Consider the following 22061-nt stretch of genomic DNA (forward strand, 5'->3'; position numbering starts at 1 on the left):
GGCCTGGCTGCCATCCTGGTGATGGCAGTCAAGATGACAAAATCTTCCCAATGCCAGAATTGGATATTCAATCCAAAAATCATCGTTAAACATCAAGGAAACATTCTAAGAAAAAAAAAAAAGCTATATTCTTCTGTGCAATGGTCATCACCTGTGGCCACTAGGCTATATGGCTTATGGGTGCAACCGAGTAACCTTGTTCAGAAAACACAATACAATGTATGTATATTAAACAAGAGGTTTGCTTGCTAAAGGAACACAACGTACAAGTTTATATCTTTTTTATTAAGAACTTAATTACAAATCATACTGGAGTTCCATCTATTTAAGACATCCAAAAAATATAATATTTGTTACTGTATTGTATATTCAAAATGATGTGTAAGCCAAGCCTTCATTTTTCAGACATTGTCAATAGTGGCTCTTCGTGATTACCTTCAAGGGACTGTTCTACATATTCCACCAGAGTCTGAGAGAAAAATAGATACTATTGTATAAGAAAATGTTTAACATTATTTTGAACAGTATATTAATAGCCAACAAGAAGCTGAAAATGTTTCAAGAAGAAAAACTGACAATTTGTTTTCAGCAAAATAATTAGTACTGTACTTAAATTTTTATTGATTCAAGTCTCATTATTTAGAACAGCAGAACAGTACAGTGCTCTCAAATGCATATAAATTTTATTGCCTAACATTTATACATTGTTTTCAACCATACTGACATATTTTCATTAAAGTAGGTTTTGACTGAAATGAAATGACACTGGGTAGTGCCCGAGTTGCTTCCCTTGGGTTAAGGCATTGGTACCTCAGGGAACTCGCGATATGACTCCTAATACTCTGCCCAACAGGATAAACACCAAATCAACTCAACTTGCTACCACATAGGGGTGGGAAGCAAGTCACAAGAGATGAAAGACTAAGTCAGGAAAGAGAGAGAGGTATCTACCTCATCAGGGCTCAGTGTGACAATGTACCACATGGTACTGGGAAAGTAAGGTATCAAGCAAGGCGTTGTTTGATAATTAATGGGTTGGTGTTTTTGTTTGGTATACTATCAATTTTCAAATATTTCTTTTTAATTTTGTTGTTTTTATGGTGGGAGGCCTCCCCCAGCCACAGTGGTTTCCTAAAGCTATCTTGCCGAGATTAACTACATACTAGGTCACATGAGTCCAGTTATGGCTTGGCCTACCAGGGACCAAATTCAGACCCTGGCTTCCTCCTCAAAAGAGATGTAGGTAGTGGGTGACAATCCACCACCCCACCAGAAAAAGCTATTAGAAAGTCAGTGAAGCTTTACAGACAACTGTAAATTCATAGAAATTTTAATTCATAGAAAATGAAGTCTCAAACCGACAAACAGCTCTGCAAACAATTCACAAAGAACATGGGATTCACTCAAACTAGCTTAAAACGTGTTAGCACCATTAATCATAACTAGGTGGGCCAGCCCTGGCCCTCAGTCAAAGTTCCATCTCTGCTCTGTTGCTGATGACAGCGATTACAGCTGATCACAGTGCTCCCAGTTTGTCAGATTGCGGGCAAGCCCTGCTGCTTCAAGCTAAGTGTTGGCCTTGGGCTATTCAAGGATCTCTGATTCTTCTATTTCAACCCTTGGCTGAGGGAAAGGGCAGGGGAGGGGGAGTAGATTCTTTGCTTCTTTACGTGTGCTGGGGCACACTGGGGTTCACAGCTTATTTATATGGCACACTGCAACAGTTGGCACTCATAGCCTGATAATTTTGGCTGTGGTTGGTGTCACATGTTTTTCTGGCAAGCTAACCTAGTGCCTATAATGTCTGCTTGGTTAATATCCACTGGGCTCTGAGAATCCCTTGGATCTACATTGATCAGCCCCTTGAACCCATCTTCGCTACGTGTGAGCGTGAGGGATGTTCGTCATCTTAACTACTTGAAGATGATCATTCTGCCCGTGATGCTGCGTGTTGGGTTGGTGATGCCTGTGTCCATGTGTCCTATCAGGTGTATTCTCACTGTACCTGGATGGGGTTCTGGGAGGGTTTCTACTCTTGAAGCCCAGCCTGGGGGCCAGGCTCAATTTTTATGAGCTTGGTCCAAAAGGCTGCTTGGAGCAGCCTGCAAAGTGAGCTATGTTTGGATGTGTTAGACATTCACAGAATATTGATTGCCTGCATGCCCTGGAGTGGTTCTCTGCGGGTTTGGTTTGCACTATCTCCACCATCCAAGGGTATTGGAATTGGGTCAGGGTTTAACTTGGGGTGTATCTTGACCTTCTCTAGGGCTGGTCCCATTCCACATCGATAGCAGAGGTGGTTGAGCCTTCTGATCCCACTGGGATTTTGAGGCAATCTCCTTCACAGCTGACCTCCCTCCCCCATCCCTGCCCAGAGTCTTCTTGGAAAAACACCTTCCAGTCTCTGGTGTTGGGTGAAGACTTTGGCCCCAGAGCTTTCATGGCAATCCACTAGGGTTGATAGGGAACCCAAAGAGTGCCCTTGGGTACCTTTCAGCTCTTCGTGAATATTTTGCAGCAGAGGGATCATGTTTCATATCCTCCCTTTACGTATGAGTTGTATCACCCAGCTGCTCACCCTGGGGATCAGTTTCGGGTCTAATTTAGTACCTGGGAATCATAATTTATTCAGAGGTTTCCGCGTTCTCTCTTCGCCTTCTGTAGTCTGCACAGATTTGCTTCAGTACTTGCTGCGGAACACGCACCTCTCTTCCATGATGGAACCAGTCTCTTTCAAGTACGGATCTGTGCTTAATTTTTGCAGTACATATGAGGTCTTTGATTCTTCCTTGCTATCAGACAACCCTCTTCTTTCCTTGGGAGCATAGAAGAGATTCTGTCAGACGTGCACAAGTGATTGGCAGGAGATAAGCTCCGTGTTTCAGGTGTTCATGAGCAGGGCTTCCTTTGCTCTGCTCATCTGTTAGCTTGCTCCAGCACTATCCAAGGATGCAAGTAAGTGGCAGCTCCACATGCAGCTGCCTCAACTGTCCAGGGTCCCTTATTATGGAAGGTCACAAGGTATGTTCACACCTGGCTGCAGACTCACGTATCTGGGTCCTCATGGAGGGGTTCTCCGAGGAGATATTCTCCGCAGCAATACCATGTAAGGATGTGGTATTACTGGGGCCCACTCCTGGGGGTGGAAGCTGCACAGCCTGCAGTTTCAGGCTTGGCAGCCTTGCCCAAGATACACACCTCCTCTCCTTCGGGAGAGGGTGGTGGTATTTTATACAGCCCACCTTGTGTGTTGACAGGCTGTATCGGTCCACTATTTAGATTCAGCTTGGTCTCTTACCTCTTTGGCAGCATTCCATTTTCTCCCCTCCTTGTTCCTGAGGAGGATGTTGCCACTCATGTGTGGTTTTGGACCATATCTCCTGGCCTGAGTTCTCTTCTTCTTCTGCCATCTCTCCTCCTAGGTAAGTCAAATTATAGTTCTCTGTGGTTAGCTCCCTCTAGAAACCCAGCAATGAATGTTATGAAACGCCTCTTTGCGACTTTCCCCAAGTTCATCGATTCATCGTGGGTTGTTCATCAGCTCCAGAACCAAGATGGGGAGTTGACCGAGGCTGAGCTGCCTGGTGGAGGTAATTGGTACTAATGAGTTTCGAGCTAGTTTGAGTGAATTCCTTATTCTGCATGAATTGTTTGTAGAGTTCTTTGGCAGTTTTGAGGCTTCATTTTCTGTGAAAATGTAAAGTTTCTGTAAACCTTCACTGACTTTCTGGAGGCTGTTTCTGGTGGGGTAGCAGACTGTCACCTGCTCTCTATGCCTCTGTGAGGTTTTTGAGATATATACAAGAGTTGTTACATTCTTGTACAGCCACTAGTACGCGTAGCGTTTCGGGCAGGTCCCTGGAATACGACCCCCGCCGCGAAGAATTGTTTTTTCATCCAAGTACACATTTTACTGTTGAGTTAAACAGAGGTTACAGTTAAGGATTTGCGCCCAGTAAATCCTCCCCGGCCAGGATACGAACCCATGACATAGTGCTCGCGGAACGCCAGGCGAGTGTCTTACCACTACACCACGGAGACTGGTTGGGCCAGGTTCTGGTCCCCAGTAGGGCTAACAGAACTACTTCTACAACTGTTGTGACCTTTTAGTATGGAACAATCTCAGCAAGATAGCTTCAAAAAGCCACAGGAGCTTGCTTTTTTGTAAATGTGTTCAGTTTGTCTCAGTTGCAAGATGATCTTTGAACTCTATATTCTTTAGTACCCCTTTGTGAAGAGAAGACAAATATTAAAATGGTCTTTGTATGATAGGGAAGAGGTATCTGGTGTGTAGTACTGATATTGCATCAGTACTGTAAGACAAAGAAAGCTACTGAGGGGGGGGGGGAGGGGGTCTTTCTCAATAACGAAAATTAAACCTTTAATAACATTCAAACCATACATAAAAATAACCAACACTGTACTTACCTTTCTGGAGAGAGTATAAATCCTCTGACATATTTCAAGTGCAACCTCTAGTCCTTCACAAAGATTATCAGCTGAGATTTGGCCACCTTGAACTAGTAGGCTTACTTGTCCATTAGCATACTTGGGCATCACACCAACAGTCAGCTGCCCACCCTCGCTGTCCTCATTGCGAATCTCATGGGCCTCATATTCCTCTTCATGATGGGTTGGGTCAGCATACAAAATTCCATCATGCCAAAGCTAAATACAGTAAATAAAGTTTGTTCCCAAAACTGTAATAACAGAGCTAGTCTTATTTAAATACAACATATAACAAGACCTAAGCAAATTTGTTTAAGCACATAATTAGTTTTGATAGGCTTGTATTACTGACATGTGTAGTAGTCAAAATATTGGAAAAATAATTAAATCCAAATGGCTAGAAGACCTGGAGAAAAGGGATATAAAAACAGAGTATGGTTTTCTATCTGGAAGATCCTGTGTAACAAATCCACTTGATTTCTATGATAGAGCCACAGCAATTTTACAGGAAAGAGATGGTTGGTTTGACTGCATTTATCTAGACCTAATAAAGGCTTTCAACAAAGTCCCACATAAGAGGTTGTTCTGGAAATGGGAACATACCAGAGGAACGATGGAGACTTCTGACACGGATGAAAAATTGTCTAACAGACAGAAAAATGAAGGTAATCTCAGGGATGAATCAGACTGGAGAAATGTCATGAGTGGAGTGCCACAGGGTTCAGTTCTTGGACCATAATGTTCATTGTCTATATAAATGACCTACAAGAAAGAATGCACAATATGCACATGTTTGCTGATGATACTAAAATACCAAGGAAGATAAACTCAGACGACTGTCGTGACCTTCAAGAAGACTTAGACAAAATAAGTGTATGGAGCACCACTTGGAAAATGGTATTTAGAGTGAATAAATGCCATGTTATTGAATGTAGAACAGAAAAAAATTGACTACACACAACATACAAATTATGCAAAAAAGCTGCACAATTTCTGATAAGAGATCTAGGGGTTACCTTACCTTGCATTGATTCTGGGGTTAAGGTCCCCGTGGCCCAGTTTCTGACCAGGCCGGTGGTTCTAGATAGAAAACTGTCTCCTGAGGACCACATAAAGAACATTGTGTAAGGAACCTATGCTACACTCTCCAATTTCAGAATGACTTTTAAAAACATGGATGGTGAAATATTAAAGAAATTGTTCAAGACATTTGTGAGACCAAAGTTGGAATACAGTGATTGTTGGTGCCCATATCTTAAGAAGAACATCAAAATACTTGAAAAGATGCAAAGATATGCAACTAAATGGCTCCTGGAACTGAAGGACAATAGGTACAAGGAGAGGTTAGTGCCAATAAATATGCCAAAGCTAGAAGATAAAAGAAAAAGAGGCGATATAATCACCATGTACAAAATAATAACGAGAATCAATAAAATTTATAGGGAAGAATTTTTGAGATTTGGAGCTTCAAGAACAAGAGGTCATAGATTTCAGCTAACTAAACAAAGCTGCCATAGAAGTATTGAAAAATTCACTTCCACCGGATGGTAGAGCGACAGTCTCGCTTCTTGCAGGTCGACGTTCAATCCCCAACTGTCCAAGTGGTTGGGCACCATTCTTTTCCCCCGTCTCATCCCAAATCCTTATCCTGACTCCTTCCAAGTGCTATATAGCTGTAATGGCTTGGTGCTTTCTTTTGTTAGTTCCCTTCCCATTCACCGAGTGGTAGACGTTTGGAACAAGTTAGGTGAGGTGGTGGTGGAGGCCAAAACTGTCAATAATTTCAAAGTATCATATGACAGAGTGCCGGGAAGACAGGACGCCACAAGCATAATTTGTCCTGTACTTACAGTTAGGTAATTACACACACACACACAAGATGCCACTCCTGAGCCAGCTGTGGATGACCAATATCTATCTCTCTCTGCTTACATTTTAAATCACTGGCAACTTGCTTACTCACTGTTGCTTCTAATGCCTCTATTCAAGCCTCTTGGCACTCTAACTAGGGATTATATTATCAGTTATAAGGTGCCTTCTACACATTTAATTCCATCACAAAATAATGAAATACAGTGGCACCTCGACTTACGATAATTTTGAGTTACGATGTAAATTTGATAGAAAAATGTGACTCGACATAGGATGGTGTCATTGACTAACGATATTTGTTGGTACATGTTCGGGTCGACCGAGCGCATGGTTCCCAGTCACGCGAGCCGACCTGCCTCAGTTTACTACAGCTGCCCGCTTAGTGACGATCACGCCTGTAAGAAATTCCGCTTTTTTTTTGCATTTTGAACATACAAGTAATTATTATATATCACACCATGAGTCTCAGGAAAGTCAGTGGTAAGGCTCAACATATGAAAACCCATGTAAGGATGACCATAAAGCAGAAACAAGAGATCATTCGTAAATATGAAGATGGTGTGCGGGTTGTTGAACTAGCCAGGCAGTACAACAAATCTCAGTCAATGATATCCACCATACTGGCTAAGAAAAAGGACATTATGAGTGCTAAAGTGGCAAAAGGCATATCAATAATCACGAAACATAGAACCCAAACACTTGAGGATGTTGAACAGTTATTATTAACTTGGATACACAACAAGGAGTTAGCAGGTGATAGCGTTTCGGAGGCCATCATTTGTGAAAAGGCAAGAAAATTGCATGAAGACCTTTTAAAGAAAACCCCTGGAAAGATAGATGCAAAAGCGAAAGAGTTTAAGGCGAGCAAGGATGGTTTGAGAAATTTAGAAAAAATGGAATTCATAGTGTTGTGAGGCATGGGAGGGCTGCCAGCTCAGACAAACCAGTAGCTGAAAGATTCATTGGCAAATTTAAAGATTTTGTGCAGAGTGAGGCATACCTACCACAACAAGTGTTTAATTGTGTCGAGACAGGGCTATTCTGGAAAAGATTGCCAAAGAATACATACAGTACCAAGGAGGAAAAGTCATTGCCTGGACACAAGCCTATGAAAGATCGGTTTACTCTTGTGTTGCATGGTAATGCGAGTGGCGATTTGAAAATTAAACCCTTGCTTGTGTATCATTCCAAAAATCCAAGGGTTTTAAAAAAATATAATGTGCAGAAATACAAAATGTGTGTGATGTGGAAGGCTAATGCTAAGGCATGGGTGACTAGGCAATTTTTTACCGAGTGGGTGAATGAGGTGTTGTGCCCTGCCATCAAAAAATATTTGCAGGAGAAAAGTTTGCCACTCAAGGCCCTGCTTCTCCTCGACAATGCTCCTACCCATTCTCCAGGCTTGGAGGATTCATTGATGGGAGAATTTAGTTTTGTTACAATAAAAGTTCCTTCCTCCCAACACCACCCCTCTACTTCAGCCTATGGACCAGAAAATCATTGCCAATTTTAAGAAACTTTATGAAAGGGCACTTTTCTGGAGATGTGTCGAAGTGACGGATGCCACATACCTGACCCTCAAAGAGTTCTGGAAAAACATTTAGTGCTTTAACATTTATAGTGTTTTAAAACATTTACCATTTACAGTGCTTTAAAACTTGTTGACAAAGCTTGGCAAGAAGTGACTAAGAACCATGATCTCTGGCTGGAGAAAACTGTGGCCTGAATGTGTTGCAGAATGAGACTGAGGGATTTGAGCCTGAACCTGTGCCTCTCGTTAGAAAACTGTTTCTCTGGGTCGGCAATTGGGTTTGGAGTTGGATGGTGTTGATGTGGAGGAGTTGGTGGAAGAACACAACGAAGAACTGACCACCGAAGAACTCCAAGCCCTTCAAAAGGAGCAGCAAGAAGAGGCAGCTGAGGAAATTTCTTCAGGGAAGGATGTGCCAGTACAGAACATCCCTTCCTCAACAATTAAGAAAATGTGTGCAGCATGGGAAGAATTGCAAACCTTTGCTGAAACGACTCGCCCAAATCAAGCTGCAGTAGGCCGTTGCCTTAACCTATTCAATGACACTGTGATGCATCACTACAGACAAATGTTAAAACGAAGGGAAAAACAAGTGTCTCAACAAATTTATAGAGAGACAAACAAGCAGTGAACCACAACCAGGTCCTAATGGTATTTAGGCAAAACGTAAATACGAAGGAGAGAGAGTACTCCAGAGAAAACATCACTGCCTGATGTGATAATGGAAGGGACTCCCCTTCCAAACAGTAACACCTCTCCTCCTCCCCCCTCATCACCATCTTCCATATGCCATCAAGAGCCCTCCATAAAGGTAAGATAAAATTATGTACTGTATTGTAGTTAGAAAAAACATTGTATTCAGTATAAAATGTATTTGTAAGTTAATATTTTGGAGGGTGGGGAACGGATTAATTCAATTCCCTTTATTTCTTATGGGAAAAATCGCTTCGACTTACGCTCCGTCTCTGGGAACGGATTACCATCGTAAGTTGAGGCCCCACTGTAATGCAAGGTACCAGATCATTATGAAAGAAAAAATAATTATTTACCAATGAAGCTCCAATAACAAGATCATAGACATCAATATTGGCATGGCAGATGGCTAAGCCTGCAGCAGTGATGCACGCAGCTAGTAGTCCCCCATCATCTTCAATCACAGTTAAATATACATCAATCTGTGACTTTGGGAATTTATCCTGTGGGAGTGAAAAATAAAATAAATTAGTGATGAGTTAATACTGATCATAAACTCAGCATTGAAAGTAATTAAAATCCTCTCTTTGGGTGAATCTTTTAATGACAGCTCTTTTCCCTGTTGAATTTCCTTCCCTAACATATTATATTCATTTAGTTAGCTCTTTCTAGAGCTATTTTTAATACTTTACTTTCCTTCTTCAGGAAAGTTCCTTTAGTTTTCCAGAGTCCTTACATAATTATATTATTTGACCATGCAGAACTGTAACCTTGTTTCTCAAGTTTTCACTGCTGCTGCTCAAATTCTTAATTTTATGCACATGATTCTCTATTTTTACTAACCTGTTGTGAAAACCACACAATGTTGATATTTTTCTTATGACTGGTTTTCACAACAGGTTGGAAAAAATATAAACAAAAAAACAGCGTTGAATGTAATGAAATGTCATTTTCTAGACAAGACCCAGAGGCTCCCGGAGCTATACCGGGCTGATGTGTATGTATTAGACCGTGGCAACAGTCAATCGATGGAGTTCTAGCTTACCGGGGAACACAAGCCAGAACCTGGCCCCTTCAAGGAGCAATTGGCCAATAGACACCCTAATGTAGTTGGAAGCAGTCTATGTCTGCCATCTACCAGGTCAGGCACCCAGAAATGTAGGAATCCCAAAACAAACTACAGCTGGTTAAAAATTGCAATTCGAAAGCTGAATGAGCAATCAGAACTCCCCCAATCAGAAAACAAGCAAACATGCACGACGTCACCACAGCCGCCGTGCTGCTGTCTGAGCAGCTTCCCCATCCCAGGGAGGGGGGGGGGAGAAGGTGGGGGCCCCAGACCTACTACACCTGCTACCCAACCCTAGTTCAGAGGCTGAATACAAAAAACTCAAAAAACTGCCGACTGGAGGGAGGGATGCCTAGGAGCTTCTGGGTCTCACCCAGAAAATCGCGTTTCCCTACATTCAACAATGGTTTTCTGTGGAGAGCTCCTTCGACTCCCCAGAGCTACCTAATCAAAGATAAAGTGAAAGAGGGACTAACCCGGGAGGCTGCCGCCACTCGCTCCTCAACTCAAAGTTGAGACAACTGGCTGCAACCTGTGATCCAAGGCTACACATGCTCGAGAAGGGCCAGGAACATTAACGAGGTCCCATGTGGCCAAGACCCTGTTTGACCTAAAAAAGCCCCGTGCCTGAATGTCAGCCCAGGACATATGACCAAAAACAACAACCAAAGCCGTGAACTTACGAAAGTCATGGGTACAGGGATAGACCACAGGCTGGCAGGACCGAATAATCCTTCAGATGACCTGGGAGACCCCCGATCTGGAACAGAGAAGAAGCAAAACCAGGTCGACCCAAAGCGCGTCCCCTGCCACGGAGGCCTTGGTGCACAAGTAATGGCGATGATCCGCAACCGGACACAGAACATGATGCACCCCCGGCCGAACCAACCAAGCATCAACAACCCAAGGACCCGTCCGGAAAGCAGCAGTCTCATTACACACAGAAATCACAATAGCGTGATGCATCAATGAACAAATCCACAAGGGGATTTGTAAGGGCGTAAGTAAGGGCGAAGGTAGTAAGGTAGTAAGTAAGGATTTGTAAGGGCGTAAGGGATGTAAGGGCGAAGAGGTAGAACGGCCTATTGACATAGCTCGAGTGCATAGGGGAGTTGTGTAAAACCCTGGTTTGTGTCTCAGAGAGACTGCAGGATCCAAGTAAGTCCAGTAGAACTTCTGGAATGCCCACGAATTGTGGGACCAAGGGATAGCAAACAGCCCAAGCCTCCCCCCACATCGTCCTGTCAATGGAGCGAAACGCAAAAGGGGTCGACAACCCTTACGAGAGCCTGACCGATGCTCAGTGAGCACTACGCCGACCAGACACTGACAGCTCCACGGGAGAGGCCGGCACCAAATCTGGCACTACTGGCTTACAATGACCGAAGGAGCCCAGACCCCTGGAATGACCCTTCCGGTTAGGACTGGAGAACCAATAAGTCAAACACAGGCTGGCAACTAGACGAAGTTGCCTGCAGAAAATGCACCACCACAGACTCTGCAAACAGCAACAGACAAAAAGGGAATGAACATCTAAGAGCCAGGGCCTAAGCAGATTCCAAGGAGTGGATGAACACTGCCTGTCGGCATGCGAGGCGAGAAGCAAAGAACAGAGACACCGCTTCCTTCAGAATCGGTGCAAACAACTTCAGCAAGGCAGCCAACACCCGAGCCACCGAGGCAAGCGCACCGGATGCTGGCCCAGAACCCAGCTCCTCCACGAGTCAGTCCGAAGACAGCTCCAATAAGGAAAAGAAGTGCCTTCCCCCTCCCTGGGAGGGGGGGAGGGGAAGCTGCTCAGACAGCGGCGTGGCGACTGTGGTGACATCATACTTGTTTGCTTGTTTTCTGATTGGGGAGTTCTGCGTGCTCGTTTGGCTTTCAGTTTGCAATTTTTAACCAGCTGTAGTTTGTTTTGGGAGTCATACTTTTCTGGGTGCCTGACCTGATAGATGGCAGACATAGACTTCCCCCCGTCCCCTTGCCCAGCACCCTCCCGATGTGCACAAAACCAGAAAATACTAGTACTGCACTTGGATATTTGTTTTAAAATTTTCCTTACTTTTGCATGGAAATGTAACTTTTTATAGGGGAAAATTTTTGTTTGTTTGTAGACAGTGGGGCACCTTTGATGACAGTCACATGTTTATGATTAATAATGCAGTACAATAGCAACTGCAAACTAAAAAGCCATCACTCACAAGTACAATGACAGTTTCCAAAGCATCTTTCAGTTGTCTGCTCATCTCTCTCTGTTGCTTGTCAGGCTGTGGTGACCGTCGCACAGAACAAGAGAATGGGGCCATTTTGACTTCACACAAGACCTGTTGATATGAAGCTATGAATATTCCGTTTTGCATGAAAATATAAACAAGTTTTACAGAGCCAAGTCAATTTTTGAATTATTTTATTGGCAATGAGAAGCAAATCAAATATAATTTCACTTTGTGATAATGCAATCAAGCAATAAAAGATAAACACATGAACAGTAGTCAATTAGCACATACAATTATGTATATTTACAGTTAATTTCACTTAAAAAAAAGACACATCAGGACAAAGTAAAATATCTCCAGGTAACACAACAGGGTGAGGACGTGGGAGATTAGGTAGATATCTGGTGTTATGCTTTTTTATTACATCTTGGGGTTATGTGTAGCAACTGCCACCCCTCAAGCTCATGCATGGAAGCAAGATCTAGTTCTTTATGTCCTGTATCATAGTCTTTTAAATCTAGCAAAATAATTACATCTCGATGTTCAGGTTCTGTCATATTTTTTCTTAAGTTGTGGATGGAAGTGGCTTTGATTATTACTACTTTCAATTTACAGTATTACATTTGCTGACCACTTGTACTGGGTATGAGCATCTCCTTATGTCTGACTCAAGTGCATATTCAGCTATCACTGATGTACCCTTGTTCTGCCTTTGTACTGAACTATTTATGTACCGTAGTGATGATATCCCTTCTGCTTTCTCTCCTCTATTCCTCTAATGTTGTGAGGGTAAATTCCCTTCACCTGTCCTCATAGTTGAGTTATCAATTCTGGTACAAATCTGTTATAAACCTCTGGACTTTCTGAATGATCCTTGTGTGTGTTTCATGAAGTTGCACATTCCATGCAAGTGATGCATACTCCAGCATAATTTTCATATAGGTATTATGTATAAGACTTGAAAGTGTCGCTGTTTAGAGTTTTAAATGTTTGCCAACTTCCCATATGCAGGTAAAGTTATCCTGTTGACATGAGCATTTGATGTTAAGTGTTTAAATAATATTCACTCCACAGAATTTTGTCTTTTAAAATTTCTTGTAGTTATCTAACCCTTATTGTTTAGTTTCCTACAAGTCTTCTATCTCCATTTGTCAGCTTCACTGCCCTACATTTGGATTAAATTCCAACAACAGCATATATACATATTTATTCATGAAGTCTGTCAAAGTCTTAATGCAATACTCCACAGCCCACCTCAATTCTTACTCTCATTAGCTTTGCATCATCTGCAAAAAAACATTTACAAGGTAACTTCCTCTGGTAAGTCGCTAACATAAATTAGAAAGAGCAACGGTTCTACGATGGAGCCCTAGGGAACCCCACTTATAATTGTTCTCCAGCCTTATATATCCCCTCCAAACCTTTTGTTTTCTGTCCATCAGATACTCTTTTATCTAGTTCACTGTCTTTCCCATTATCTTTGATTACCTCCCCACATGTTGTGTATTAGTCTTTTGTGAGGAACTGTATCAAAAGCTTTCCAGCAGACTAAGAAGACGTACTCTAACCATCCATAATTTTCTTGCCTTATTTTGAGGAGTTTGTCAAAGAATTCAATCAAGATTATTGGCATAATTTTTGCCCTTTGACTGTGTTGTTCCCAATGTTTTGAAATTTACTCTTTTGTTTTAAGCATGTCTATGATGCACTATATAAATAAAGTAAGTGTTCCATTACATCTTTCCCTGGTGACATTTGGTCTATAGTTTACTGCATAATATCTATCCCCTCTCTTGAATAATGGAACTACTGTACATTAACAATTTTCCCTATTTCCAGGAGCTCTCCTGTCCCTAGTGTTATATTGAAAGCTTTAATTAAAGTTAACACAAAAAGTGTAGCCTCCTTCAGTAATTATAGAAAGGTATATTTCACTAAACTCAATGGGAGCCTGACGGCCGAGCGGACAGCACGTGGGACTTGTGATCCTGTGGTCCTGGGTTCGATCCCAGGCGTCGGCGAGAAACAATGGGCAGAGTGTCTTTCACCCTATGCCCCTGTTACCTAGCAGTAAAATAGGTACCTGGGTGTTAGTCAGCTGTCACGGGCTGCTTTCTGGGGGTGGAGGCCTGGTCGAGGACCGGGCCGCGGGGACACTAAAAAAGCCCCGAAATCATCTCAAGATAATCTCAAGATAATGCTTTATTTATTCCAAATATGTTAGCTCAAAACTGTGAATATTTTGTACAATTCAGAGAGAAAAATTGAAAGCTAAAAAAAAAAAAAAAAAAAAAAAAAAAAAAAAAAAAAAAAAAAAAACAGGATTTTTTGTTTTGTCCTGTTTTCAGTTACTTGTACTGAAACCATTTTTATAATTTTTAGGCTTTTAGTGCAGAAAACTCTGAAATTAATTATACATGCCAAGGTTACCTTGAGGTGATTTCGGGGCTTAGTGACCCCGCGGCCCGGTCATCGACCAGACATCCTCGTTGCTGGACTGGTCAGGTATGTAGAACCATTACATAATTATTATACAAAATTAAACAAAATTATACATATGCTAAAATTTAACACATTAATTAAATACACTAACCTTGCAAGACATGTTGAAGTCGGATCCTCTTTGTACATCCATAGGGCCATATACACCACAACAAACTTTGGTGTTTCCAACCTCTAGGTATGATGATCCTTTTGCTTGACTAATCACTCCCACACTCATGACTGAAAGACAATTCTACAATTAATTAACAAAATTACAGCCCACAATACCTTAAAAATAAAGTTCTTTGTAGCTATACCTGTACTTTGCACTCTGATGAAGCCAAGCCTGAGACCCAAGCTGACTGTTCTACGGTGTTCTAAATGTAATAATGAAAAATTTCATTGGGACTGTTGCACTAAATATCAGCAAAGTATCTGCAATACATTATTTTATGTAATTCAGCGAGCAGCCTTTGGATACTCTACTGGAATAACCAGAATGCATGGAAAGTTAAAGTCATTAGTAATTATAGTGCTTATGGATTATGGACTGAAGGAAACCTGAATGGTCATTCAAAAACTGGAGGCAAGCAATCAAAGCAAAAGTAGAAATGGGAGAGCATGGCAGTCTTTACTTTTAACCCTTGGGCTCATCTGCATGTTAATTTAATTCCATCTGTTAATCTTGCATCCCCATGGTGAACAAGAAAAAATCTGACAAAATTATTTGTCTTATGACATTGTTAATTTACCTACAAAAGCACAAAAATCCAACTAAAATATACCTTCCTCTTGAATTTTGGCTGTAGTGGCCTGGAGAAGTTGCATTTTTTTGGGTAGAAATAAGGTGAGGTGCTGCATGGGAATAACTTTGTTGATATATTTTCATTTTTTCCTCACTTTATTTTTTTAGTTTTTCATGCTAAACAGGTTGCATTTATGTGTCAAAGGAACTGTTTATTACATATAACTTTGAAAATATAAGTACTGTACTGTATGTATGGATATACTAGTACCGTATAGATATACAGACATGTACTTATTCATACTAATTAATTAATTAATTATATATATATATATATATATATATATATATATATATATATATATATATATATATATATATATATATATATATATATATATATATATATATATATATATATATGTGTGTGTGTGTGTGTGTGTGTGTAATTGTTATAACAATTACCAGTGTTATATACCAATCTAGTATTTCAAGGGTTACTTCAATCAAGTGTTACCAGAGTTCAGTGGCCAAGTGTATAGTTTACAATAATTTAGTGTTACAAACATCTAGCATTACAGTGTGGCGAGTGTCACCTCTGTGAGGGGGGGGGGCCAGGTTCTGGTCCCCAGTACTCCCCAAGAAAGAGATACACTACTGTGGGTGATTTGCTTTTGTGCAGTTTGGATGTTTTGTTCCACGATACAATGTGGGGTGTTGGATACAGTTTGTTGGGTGTAAGATATAGTACATAGATGGGTTTTATCATTTTTAATATCTGTAACCTTCTCTTATGCTGCTTTGCTATCTTCTCTCGACTGATGTCTCCCAACCCCATGAAAACAGAAAATGAGATTATGAAAATATTGATTTAAAAACTTCAATACAGTGCTCAAAATATCATCTAAAATTCTGGATATTAATGACATCTTAGTTAATCTATGTAAACTACTACAGTAAATATGCAACATTACAGTAAATTGTATTAAAAATGTAACAATTATAAATATCCTTAATAAGATAAATGTAATTTTAAAAATGTGTAAACAAATAAACATGCTTACAGAGTTTCCTAGGATCAATGGCTGAGCGACCATCCCATCGCAAACTGTCTTCTCCTAAGAAACATTTCCTTTTTTGTGTCTGTAGCAGGGAATATGGTACACTTTTTTCTGGTCCCAGGATGCGGCGAGAATCACGGCTTCCCATTTTGTAATGTACTGCACTGTACTTCTATGAAAACTTTTAAATCTGATAATATACTGTATCAGGATTTCTCAGTTCTGAAAAAAATATACAGGTACTGTAATTACATTACAAGTATTTAAAATTTAGTCGTCATAAATCAAATCTAGAAGTTGTTGTAAACTGAAGAGTGAGACGACCAAAGGGCAAAGTATTAATACTATACATGTATAGTATTAATTTACCTGCTAAAATTTTGTGAGAGGGCTAAGTAGTTCTTTGATGCTGTCTGACAAGCTCCATCCAACTGAATCCACTCAAGACATAGGAAATCATAAATAAGCCTACCACTATAGAGGTGACAGGCACAGGGGTCTGTATATCACCCTAACAAGAAAAGCCACTAGAAAGAGGGGGGGGGGGGGGGCCTGAGTCGAAACAGATGACAGCCAGGTAAACCATAGAAAATATAACAGCAAAGCCTTGAGATTAACAAACCACTGATAGTGAGGCAATTCTGATGCAAGTTCCACCTGTGGTTGTGTATCTTTCTCCTTGAACCACCAACTATACTTCAGATGTATGCCCGATGCCTGTTTAATTATGTTCGCTGTAATGCTCCTTTTTTATGCCCAAGTGCCCTGCATGTTCTGGTTTTTCATATGTATGCTGACCTTATGGGAAGCATTTCCTTATGAATTTGTATATTTTAGTATGTGTTTCATGATGCACTAGTATTTATACCTAATCACTTACGTGAGCTCTGATTACCTGTTCGTCTACAACTGAATGTGCTTAGGTGTTCACTGATGGTGGGTTTGCCTGGCCAAATCAGAAATTGATTTTTCTGGAGAGTTTAGGAGACTGTCTCTGAAAGGCCGGCTTTCTGTTACGGTGCCTAACCCTTGGCAATATTGATTCCACTGTGAAGCCTCAAGTTTAAAGGCAATCTGCTTATCATTTCAGGGTCAAACAGGGTTCATGTGCTTGTATGCAATCAGCCAGGTCACTCAATCTACTGAATCACATCAGCCATAGGCATCCTGTATGGCTTACTGAGCACAACCTTCACGGAGGCACAGGGAACCGGTGACTATCATCATCACATCACTGAGAAAACATTCAGAAAGTAAGTGAAGTAATACAAACATGAGCATCAAGTGTGCGTAAAGCATGAATGGTCCCCAAACCAATATACATCCAAAAACTCTTGACCTCTGAAGGATTCGAACCCGGTCGAATCCTTCAACAGTCGCTGGTTAGTGGTTATAGAACTGGACTGCTGGGGGCATGGAGACCCTGACTGACCGGGTTTGAATCCTTCAGGGATCAAAAGGTTTCGGAGGATTGTGTATATATGTATATACACAATAGATTATGTATATATATCGCAACATGGTTTTATAAATGGCCGTTCATGTTTAACAAATTTGTTATCTTTTTATTCTAGCATTGTTGAGGCAGTTGATAGTGGTAAGGATTGCGATGTTGTATACCTTGACTTTAGCAAAGCTTTTGATACAGTGCCACATGAAAGACTGATTAAAAAGATAGAGTCTCATGGTATTGGGGGTGCTATATTAAGCTGGATTAGGGCATGGCTATACCAAAGGAAACAGAGAGTTAGTATAAATGGAATCAAGTCAGAGTGGGAAAATGTTGTAAGTGGAGTGCCTCAAGGCTCTGTCCTGGGACCTCTGTTGTTTATAATATATATAAATGATTTAGATTCAGGTTTGAGTAGCAACATTTGCAAATTTGCCGATGATACGAAAATCGGTAGGGAAATTAATTCGGAGGAGGACTCACTATCACTTCAAGTTGATCTAGATAGGGTTTTGAAATGGTCAAAGGATTGGCAGATGCAGTTTAATGCTGATAAATGTAAAGTTCTGAGGTTAGGTAATGATGATAGAGTTACAAGATACGAGCTAGATGGTGTTGTGATTGCGAAGTCGGATTGCGAAAGGGATCTGGGAGTTATGATTAGTAAGAATTTAAAACAAAAGGATCAATGAATAAATGTTCGTAATAAGGCAAATCGGACACTTGGATTTATTAATCGCAGCGTTAGTAACAAGACACCTGGTGTGGTTCTCAAGCTATATCTTGCTCTAGTTAGGCCCCATTTAGATTATGCAGTTCAGTTTTGGTCGCCATATTATAGAATGGATATAAATTCACTTGAACGTGTCCAGCGTAGGATGACTAAGTTAATTCCCCAAATTAGAAATCTTTCATATGAAGAAAGATTAACAAAGCTTAAGTTGCATTCACTGGAAAGGCGAAGAGTTAGGGGTGACATGATAGAGGTTTACAAGTGGATGAATGGACATAACCGGGGGGATATTGGTAGGGTATTAAAAGTATCAACACAGGACAGAACACGAAACAATGGGTATAAATTGGATAAGTTTAGATTTAGGAAAGACTTGGGTAAATACTGGTTCAGTAACAGGGTTGTTGATTTGTGGAACCAATTGCCGCGTAACATTGTGGAGGTGGGGTCCCTCGATTGCTTCAAGCACGGGTTGGACATGTATATGAGTGGGATTGGGTGGTTATAGAATAGGAGCTGCCTCGTATGGGCCAATAGGCCTTCTGCAGTTACCTTTGTTCTTATGTTCTTATGTTCTTATGTATGTATATGTCTGACACAAAAGCTGCATGAATGCATAAGTCATAAAGCTCTGAAAGCTCTCGACCCATCCAGGATTTGAATCCCTGCTGCCCAGGATCGCCCCCCCAGCCCTGGCATACAGCGTACCACAACCACTAGATCAATTGTGAAGTGGTTGTGGTTCCCTGTGAAGGGAGCCGGTCGGCCGAGCGGACAGCACGCTGGACTTGTGATCCTGGGTTCGATCCCAGGCGCCGGCCAGAAACAATGGGCAGAGTTTCTTTCACCCTATGCCCCTGTTACCTAGCAGTAAAATAGGTACCTGGGTGTTAGTCAGCTGTCACGGGCTGCTTCCTGGGGGTGGACGCCTGGTCGAGGACCAGGCCGCGGGGACACTAAAAAGCCCCGAAATCATCTCAAGATAACCCTGCATGCCAGGGGGTGATTCTAGGCAGCAGGGGATCGTATCCTGTCGGTTCGAAAAGCGTTCTTAATTATGTGTATATATGAACAGTATCTCTAAGTTAGGCTGTTTGATTAGATTAGGTAAAGCAAAGTAGGTTTCAAAATCTGTTGGCACACCAACTTGGTTACGATGTTACTTGTATATTGCACACATTTACTATGCCATGTGTTAATAGTATGTTTTCAAATTACACTTCAATTAAACTTAATTTTGTTACTATTGGTCTTTAGAATGAATAGTTAACTTTGTACCAAAGACATTTCACCAATGTTTTTATTAAATCTGCCTAACTCAACCCAACCTAGCCTAATGATTGACAGGGAACATGGCTTATGCCCAACGCTGCCTTTATTAACCAAACAAAACAAACCTTATATTTCCTAACCCACCCTAACCTACCGATACACAAGGGTTTAACAATTAGAAGACAAGTTTTGTTGAAACACAGAGGTATGGGGTATGCTTAAATCATACACGGGCATTTCAACAAAGATTTTTCAATTTTTCAGAACAGTTGGGTTGGGTTTAAAATGTGTTGTGGTTGGTGTTTTGTACACGGGGGCCCCTGAGTATACGGGGTAGACCTGTGTACACGGGGGGAGACCTGTGTACACGGGGGGAGACCTGTGTACACGGGGAGACTTGTACCAACCCTTTACAAGACGTGATGGCCAAACCAGCAAAGCGAGGCTCAATCCCTAAAAGGGGCAACGTCCTGAAAGCTGCTGAAATAAGGGACGATAAAGCGCCCCCTCCAAAGTGAGGACGATTAACTGTAGAGAAGGAGGCAGGGTCCAAGAACCGGAGTTAAGAAGACACTGTAGGTACCACGTGCGTCCTTACCACCAGCGTGGTGTTCACTCCCGAGGCAGAGTCCTGCCTGCCACTCCGACCTCTGCTCCACACATCCTATATTTATGTTATGAACTTTGTATGTACTAGCTCTCCACATATGTCAGTTGCTTAATTTAGAACCTGTACTTGAGGTTGATCTCGAACCCATTGTTGACGTGACGACTTATATTGAATTTTGTAACTAGCTCATCAAGATTGTAACTTGCTTAGCTAAATGAATTGTGGGGTTCAGTCCCTGAGCCCATTATGTGCCTCTAACCCTTTCCACTATCGCCCACAAGATGGGTATGGGGTGCATAATAAATGAACTAAACTAACTAAAAACTTGCTCTATCTATAAACCCATCAATGTTTGTATCTCATCTTGTATGTATGTACTTTACCTGAATAAACATTTGATTTCATTTGATTTTGAACTAAAATTTAAACGTTTTGTATAAATAATTGGTCAATATTAAATACACAATATAATATTATTAACAGTTAAAAATGTACTGTTGTGCTTGTTTTAGCGCTGCCCAATACACTCGCCCTTTGGGACAAAATTTAAATTTAATTTGTTTTAGATTCAGCTACTGTAAACAAGTTTCAAGCAGCACGGGGTACGGTGAGCCCGTTGTCCTATATATGTGGTAATACATACCTACATATAAGAGGGACATGTATGTATTCACCTATATATATATTCACCTAGTTGTGCTTGCGAGGGTTGAGCTCTGGCTCTTTTGGCCCGCCTCTCAACTGTCAAACTTTTTTTCACACGCGCCCAGGAAGCAGCCCTATTTACTGCTAGGTAACAGGTGCATCAGGGTAAAAGATACTCTGCCCATATCTGGTTCGGTAACAGGGTTGTTGATTTGTGGAACCAATTATCGCGTAACGTAGTGGAGGTGGGGTCCCTCGATTGTTTCAAGCGTGGGTTGGACATGTATATGAGTGAAGATTGATTGATGAAGATTAAGCGACCCAAGAGGTGGCACGGGCATGAATAGCCCGTAAGTGGTGGCCCTTTTGAGCCATTACCAGTATCAAAAGATGATACCGGAGATCTGTGGAGGCGCAACTGCACCCTGCGTGACGGGAGATGTCTCCGGACCAAATGGTGACCAATGGTCTTGTAGCGAGTAGATTATCCCAATAATATACTCGCTCCAAATTAATATTCCTGTCAACCTTTGGAGATGAATGAGGTGAGGCGTTGCCCGGGCAACACGGTGAGGTGTTGCCCGAGCAATATAAGCAGCAAGAATAGCAAACATTAACTAGTCTACTTTCAAGTGTGGTCTAGAGCAGACACTTGCGAGATACTGTACCAACGCTCAGTGCGCTCAACTCACACCAACGTATCACCTGTGTACTTCTGTATATTCGACCAAATATATATATAGTATCTTAGTGTCTGTGTTTATTTGTCACCATACTTTACGTAACAATAGATGCGTTACAGTCTATATGAGTGGGATTGGGTGGTTATAAATAGGAGCTGCCTCGTATGGGCCAATAGGCCTTCTGCAGTTACCTTTGTTCTTATGTTTTTATCTTTCCGGCGGCGCGAGAAATCGAACCCCGGACCATAGGACTACGAATCTAACATGCTGACCACTCAGCCACAAGCCCTTGTAATGTATGTATTCACCTGGTTGTGCTTGCGGGAGTTGAGCTCTTCTCTTTCGGCCCGCCTCTCAACTGTTACCAACTACTATTTTTGTTTTCAACACGCACGCGCGCACCCCCCCCCCCCCACACCGGTGTGTGGCCGAGGGGAGCCGGTGGCCGAGCAGACAGCACGCTGGGCACGTGATCCTGGGTTCGATCCCGGGCGCCGGCGAGAAACAATGGGCAGAGTTTCTTTCACCCTATGCCCCTGTTACCTAGC

General features: G+C 41.6%; 1 protein-coding gene across 7 annotated transcripts; it reads right to left on the bottom strand.

The window, feature by feature from the left end:
• Window positions 1-266: 266 nt before the first annotated feature.
• Window positions 267-21910, bottom strand: LOC123756489 (exosome complex component RRP41). Of its 7 annotated transcripts, none has more exons than XM_069331321.1 (8): window positions 19983-20152; window positions 17016-17354; window positions 16124-16342; window positions 14424-14554; window positions 11816-11938; window positions 8902-9048; window positions 4429-4668; window positions 267-469 (listed from the first exon to the last, which is right to left on the bottom strand). In XM_069331321.1, exons 3-8 carry the CDS (start codon window positions 16266-16268, stop codon window positions 395-397), a joined length of 861 nt encoding a protein of 286 aa, XP_069187422.1. In that variant the 5' UTR covers window positions 16269-16342; window positions 17016-17354; window positions 19983-20152; the 3' UTR covers window positions 267-394. The 7 variants fall into 7 exon arrangements, with proteins under 7 accessions (XP_069187422.1, XP_045595648.1, XP_045595650.1 ...); XM_045739692.2 differs by having other exon boundaries at window positions 16490-17354; XM_045739694.2 differs by lacking the exon at window positions 17016-17354 and adding an exon at window positions 19187-19333.
• Window positions 21911-22061: the final 151 nt, after the last annotated feature.

The sequence above is a fragment of the Procambarus clarkii genome, chromosome 25, assembly GCF_040958095.1.
Source record: "Procambarus clarkii isolate CNS0578487 chromosome 25, FALCON_Pclarkii_2.0, whole genome shotgun sequence".
Taxonomy (NCBI): Eukaryota; Metazoa; Arthropoda; class Malacostraca; order Decapoda; family Cambaridae; genus Procambarus; species Procambarus clarkii.

What these genes read in the sequence shown, in the direction of transcription:
- LOC123756489 (XM_045739696.2), bottom strand. Translation starts at nt 16,268, where the DNA reads ATGGGAAGCCGTGATTCTCGCCGCATCCTGGGACCAGAAAAAAGTGTA. An exon ending in CATTGATCCTAGGAAACTCT is followed by an intron (nt 14,555 to 16,123) that starts GTAAGCATGTTT and finishes ATTGTCTTTCAG; the next exon opens with TCATGAGTGTGGGAGTGATT. An exon ending in TGGAAACTGTCATTGTACTT is followed by an intron (nt 9,049 to 11,815) that starts GTGAGTGATGGC and finishes TCACTCCCACAG; the next exon opens with GATAAATTCCCAAAGTCACA.